Genomic DNA, 5711 nt, shown 5'->3' with positions numbered 1-5711 from the left:
TTGGTAGGTAAATTCCTTCGCAATTGTTATTACATATTCCATCCCTACTTGATGGTTTTAAGAACAACTACGAAATTATAAGATTTTTTTTAAGCTGGGGAAAAGAATGAGGAACGGGGACATTTGGAGTTACAGCATTTGTCTTCCCAAAAAGCCACTGGGTGTGACAGAACTCTGCCTTCCCGGAAGAGGTTAAACATCTATCTTCTCACTGGAAGTACTGAAGAAATTTGTTATTTTGCTTTGCTTGCATACACAGCTTTTGCTTTGCATATTTCTGTTCATATTAAGCTCAACCCATGTGTTCTCTTAAATTTTGTCGTCTCCTCACTCTAGAAGGGAGGGAACAGCTGCGTGGTGCTTAGTTGCCTATCAGGGTTAAAACATAACAACGCCTCATAAAAAAAAAGTTGTGCTCATCATTTAGGGGTTAAAACTGAGTCAATAGAAGAACTGAAGGCATTATTTCCATCTTTTTTTTTTCTAACTGTGGCCATGTTAAGCATTCCAATACAAGAAACTAAGGGCTATTATAAGAAATTAACTAAGAAGGGGCGCAGCTGTTGTATCGCTAGGAACTGATACTAAATACAAGTTTGTAAAAGGGAAATAGTGGCTTCAGACCCTGCTGCTATCTGAAGAGCATTGTAAAGAATGCATGGAATTCTGAAGATGACTTACTGTGTGGTAATCATACCAGCGGGCATTGGGTAAGTAAGCATTCACTGTTACGGCACCCTGGAATTAAAGAGACATATTTTAGGGAAATTAAAGCAAAAAGGAATCTTAGCTAAAGAGATTTTAAAATTTTCATATACACTTAGGTGCTTCATACCGGAGTCATTACAGGGCTGATGAGCAGTGCAGGTCCCCAGAGGAATTGCTCAAATATATCCCAGGTTACTTTTTCTTCTGCAAACCTGCAAATTAACAGAGCCATAGTTATACACTGGGCGCTGAACTTTTCTGAAGTGTTCCCTCTGCAAGACATTTATTTCTGGTAATTCAATCTGCTATTCTCAGTACCTACTATTTCCTCATCTGTATTTATTCTAGTATTAACAGTAACTGAGAGGTGATTAAATATGTATCGTTTATTTATCTATTTCCTTTTAAATACATAATTAATCTTTGCCAAGTATGCATAAAGATCCTAATGTGAAAATTATTAGAGAAATGCAGGGTACTAGTTAGCTTATTTTTTTTTCCCCATTAGTTTGGCAAATAGATGTTTCATTTAATCTATATCACAACATTCAGAAGATCAGTTTTGCTGAGGAGGTATCAGGAATAGTGAGTAGTATGGAAATCACTTTCAAATTTGTAGCACCTTCATCTTGGGCATGTAGTTTGGAAAAATTAAGACAATATATGTAACCAACTTGATATTTCTCAGCCAAGATAAGCATACGTATACTAGATGACATCTAGTATATGTAGCATGGTGTTGGACCTTTTTACAGGTACTGCTCCTCCTGATCAGGAACAAAGAAAGTTTTGTGTCTAATAATATATATATATTTTCTGATTCACTGTATCAGTTTGGACAATAAAAAAAAATAAAAAAAAAAAGACTTTTCCATGCATACCTCTGGCTTATACCAAAAATCTCTGTATACTGCAAGTTTTTATCCAGTTTTTTTATTTTATGCATATCTTACCAAAGGTAAAACTTTGCTGTTGCTTTCCCTCAGGAGGCTAAGGGTAAGCTTTCAGAAGTACAAATAGAATTGTAGAATCACCAAGGTTGGAAAAGACCTATAAGATCATCCAGTCCAACCGTAATAATTCCTTCTAAACAAACACTCAATTTTGCATGGCTTAAAACTGAGAACTACTTCTGTTCAAGTGATACTCAATAATAAAAGCTCATGCTCACATTTCATGCATTTTTTTAATAGAAAAGAAAAAAAGAAAGGCTTTAACTAACAGAAAGTTGCCGTTAAGAGGACCATACTCCAGAAATTGTAGAGGAAATTGCTGATAGGAAGGGCAAAGGAACTGCACTTACTCATGGAGCACAGGGCGGACCACAGTACTGCCATGGACATGGGCCTCATGCAATAAGGTGTACAAGTAGGGTAACAGAGTGTATCTGATATTCATCACATGCCGGGAAATGTCCACAAACGTTGAGTTCCAAGAAGCAGGATCTTGCCTCTAAAAGATAGGAAACTGTTGTTATTCATACTAGATTATTGTGTTTGGAACAGCTATTAAAGAAAAGAATGAGCCAAAGAATTTGTTGATGTTCACAAGGGACTTCCTATCTAGCATCTCCTCCATTTTTCTACTCTCATGACTTCATATAACCTATTAGTAGCAGTGGTAATTACCAAAGATGTGTCAAAATCAGCATACCAAGATAGAGCTGAGGAAATCCTAGAGGTCTTTGCAAATTCCTCTCTCTGAAATAGAGCACCTCCACTTATTTGCTCTTCATTAAGGGCTACGAGAGAGTAATAACAGTAGGAATGACTGTCATCCCAAAGAGGGAAACTAGAAAGGGAGAAGATGAGGAAAACCTATGGGGAGTACTGGAGAAAATGTTTCATGCAAGTTGTCCTGAAGGCGCAACGCATCCCGTGTAGTAATTCATTATCCCTCTCTTCTGCAGGGCAGCACTTAGAACTTGCAAAAAGAAAGCACCAGTGACTGATGTCAGTGAGCACTTCCAATCTTTATTTAGTGTATTGAACAATAATACCCTGGCAAATTGGGTAAGACTGGAAGCAACACGATAACCCTGAATCTGCATTTTTAAAGGCTTGAAAATCCAATTGAAAGGTGTGCTGCAGCAAGATAAAGAACACAGTTTTTGAAAAGGAGACTCTAATTCATTAGACATATGCCATAAAAATAGCTCCACTCTGCTAGACCTGAAGCTTGAACTGGAATCTATGTACTGTTTCAATTTCTATTTTTCCACTTATCTAGTTTTACAGCTTTCTATAATACAGTCCTTAGCCATCACAGGCCTATATTTAGCCAACTATTTTCCTTTATTTCTTAAAGAAATACAGTATCTGATGGTGGGAAATGTGTAAAGTATCTAAATTCCTGACTGTTACTCCAGAGTCATGCTTGTTGTATAATTACAGAAAATTAGAGCTTCAAACACCAAGGTCAGTTTTCCTTCATTAACAATATTTGCCACAAAAGCATGCAGTATATTTCAGTCTTCCTTGTGCAGTGAGTTTAAACCAAAATAGCCAATAGAAAAATATGTATGAGTTGTATTCACTCAAATCAAAATTAGAATACTCTTCCTTCAAGTGATCTTAATCCAAGAACAGCTTCTCTGAAGGGATGAAACTTCCTAGGTGTAGGGGAGGCTTATAGCAGTGCTAATGTAAAAATAAAGATTATTTATTTGATGAAGAGTCAAACATGTTCTTTTCTATTCTGCTTGGAATGTATTTTTTCAAGGCTGGATGGATTATGTTATGTTCATGCAAGTCTCTAGAGTTGCATTGCCCAGCCATCCACAGCCATTAAGAATTTGCAACTCACCCTCGTTCCTTTCTGATTGTGGTTCCTTGAATATGGGTAGAATGAACCCAGCTGCATCCAACGAAGACACAATTCATACTCTGAGTCATTAAAGAAGCCACAGATATCAGCTCCTGTCTGAAATTTGACAAATAATCCAGTTGGAATACCATAAATTCTTATACAGCATCAAAAAAATTAAATATTAGGTAATAACTCCTTAGCTTACATATGATATTCCAAAGAGACTGAACTCCATCATACCTGAAAGGAAAAAAAAAAATCAATGTTATGAGCTGTTTTTCTTTCCTCTTTCATATGCTAATAGCTGTGCTAGATAATATATATTATAATGTTGAATCAGAAACAACAAAAAAAAGTTTCACTGTGTCTCTGATGTGTCATGTTTTTTCTTCTGCAGAAAGATATGGGAGCTGATTTGTCAGAAGTCAGAGATGTTGGGCAGCAGCACCAGGAGGTGACAAGAAAGGAGGTGGCAGAAAAAGGAGCAGGAAGACGGTAGAGGAATAAAGGAGATCCCCAAGACCCAGTGGAGAAGCAAAGAAGTCAACAAGGAACTGACTGTGAATTGTGAGGGCCAAACAAAAGAGCTTTTTTTAGCTAAAATCAGTGTGTCCTAAAAGCAAGTAAATAAAGAAAAAGGAATTACTGCACTAAATAAACTGATTGCAGATCCTCTTCTTTCTACATACCAATAATAGACTTTGACAATTGATCCCAAGCTGCAGCGTTATCACCCAGCCAATGTCCTGCCCATCTTCCACTGCTCGGATAAGTTGAACGGGTGATGACAATCCCACGTTCTCTCGTGACACTCTGCAATGCTCTGACATTGAAAATAGATAAAGAAATAAGTTATCTGAGAACTTATTACATAAGCTCTACTTTGAAAATAAACATAGGGGCTTATATTTTCATATCAAAGTGCATGAATATGTACGCATCCAATCCAGACATGCTTTTTATGGCTATACACTGATTCAGATATATGTAGAAAATCAATGCAAGTGTGAGCCAACCTATGGTTAGGAACAAACAGGCAAAACAAAGAGGTACTGAAATGCAGATTTTCATTTAAAGATAATTGCTCTTTGGGAAAACATAAATGTAGCCTAATTTGCACATATAATAGATCTACACAATGTATGGTATATAGGGCACATCATTAATTTATTGCAGAACCTGAAAACTTGCAGCAGTGGTTGAAAATAGTCTTAAGAAAATACTACAACCAAGAAGATAAAAAGGTACTTAGAATACTAAATGTGGCAGCATAGGTTCAGTTTCCAAAAAGGTATACAAAAAAAAAAAAATCCAAGCGATGGAGCTCTGATCACATCAGAAACACCAAGATGCCTTCAAAGATTGAAATGACAAGGACTGTGAAATGACCAACATGGACTAGTCCAGAAGGATGAGTATTAAAGCAGTCATTTTCATCTCATGCCAGCTACTGGGGCCACGCAGTGCAAGCAGAAAGCAGAACCATTGGAGGTGACTGCCTTGGCATTAGGTCACCTCTCAACCTGACCTCATCTGACTTTCTCATAAATAGAAGAGATTTAAATTGAGGATTTGCATTAGTTTCTTTCTGAAGATGGTGAAACTTGTTCTTCTCTCCCAAAACAAAAACAAGGCATAAGCAGCAATGGATCATGCCTTGGCTTGCTAGTGACTAAGGGAAGAGCTCTCCTGGGACCCCCAAAGTTGAGTGGCATGTCAAAAGGATGGGAAATCAATTCACCAGCCAGAACAATTCCTCAAACATCAAGAAAAAAAAGAAATCAGATTCTTAAATAATGCCATTCTTAAATGTGCCATTGCCACAAAATACCACCAAAAGATAACCAAATGGCCTTATAGAAATGAAAAAAAAAAAGTTAGCTGAGCTGAATTCATTCTTCCTAACTGCTCCACCAAGAATACCAGCACATGTTGCTGGTCTGTGTGTGGGAATGCAGAGCTGCTCTGGTTTCCTACAGGAGCTCCTTTGCAGCCGTGCACTCATACTGTGAATCATTATCACAAAATGCTGAACTGAAATACTAGTTAGCAAGCTACACTGATTGAATTGAACTGCTCTCCAATGCTAGCTCCACAATAATTGCCTCAACAGCTGCTATCAATAAGACACTACTTATTTTTCTACAGGATTTGCAGCTTTAGCGATGCTGTAATTACAGCAAAAAAACAACAAC

The 5711-nt window shown here is 37.2% G+C and overlaps 1 protein-coding gene across 1 annotated transcript in view; it reads right to left on the bottom strand.

Annotated features, from left to right (window-relative positions):
• The window catches only part of SI (sucrase-isomaltase), a 46272-nt gene that overhangs the window by 4142 nt on the left and 36419 nt on the right, over nt 1–5711 (bottom strand). The window contains exons 38-43 of the mRNA XM_031555006.1: nt 4206–4339; nt 3722–3756; nt 3514–3630; nt 2012–2160; nt 836–920; nt 682–738 (exon numbers count right to left, since the gene is read on the bottom strand). Coding sequence (XP_031410866.1) covers nt 682–738; nt 836–920; nt 2012–2160; nt 3514–3630; nt 3722–3756; nt 4206–4339 — 577 coding nt within the window. The remainder of the gene's footprint in view (nt 1–681; nt 739–835; nt 921–2011; nt 2161–3513; nt 3631–3721; nt 3757–4205; nt 4340–5711) is intronic.

This window comes from Meleagris gallopavo, chromosome 11 (assembly GCF_000146605.3).
Source record: "Meleagris gallopavo isolate NT-WF06-2002-E0010 breed Aviagen turkey brand Nicholas breeding stock chromosome 11, Turkey_5.1, whole genome shotgun sequence".
Taxonomy (NCBI): Eukaryota; Metazoa; Chordata; class Aves; order Galliformes; family Phasianidae; genus Meleagris; species Meleagris gallopavo.
The sequence above is the reverse complement of the archived record's forward strand: the minus strand, read 5'-3'. Positions and strand labels throughout refer to the sequence as shown.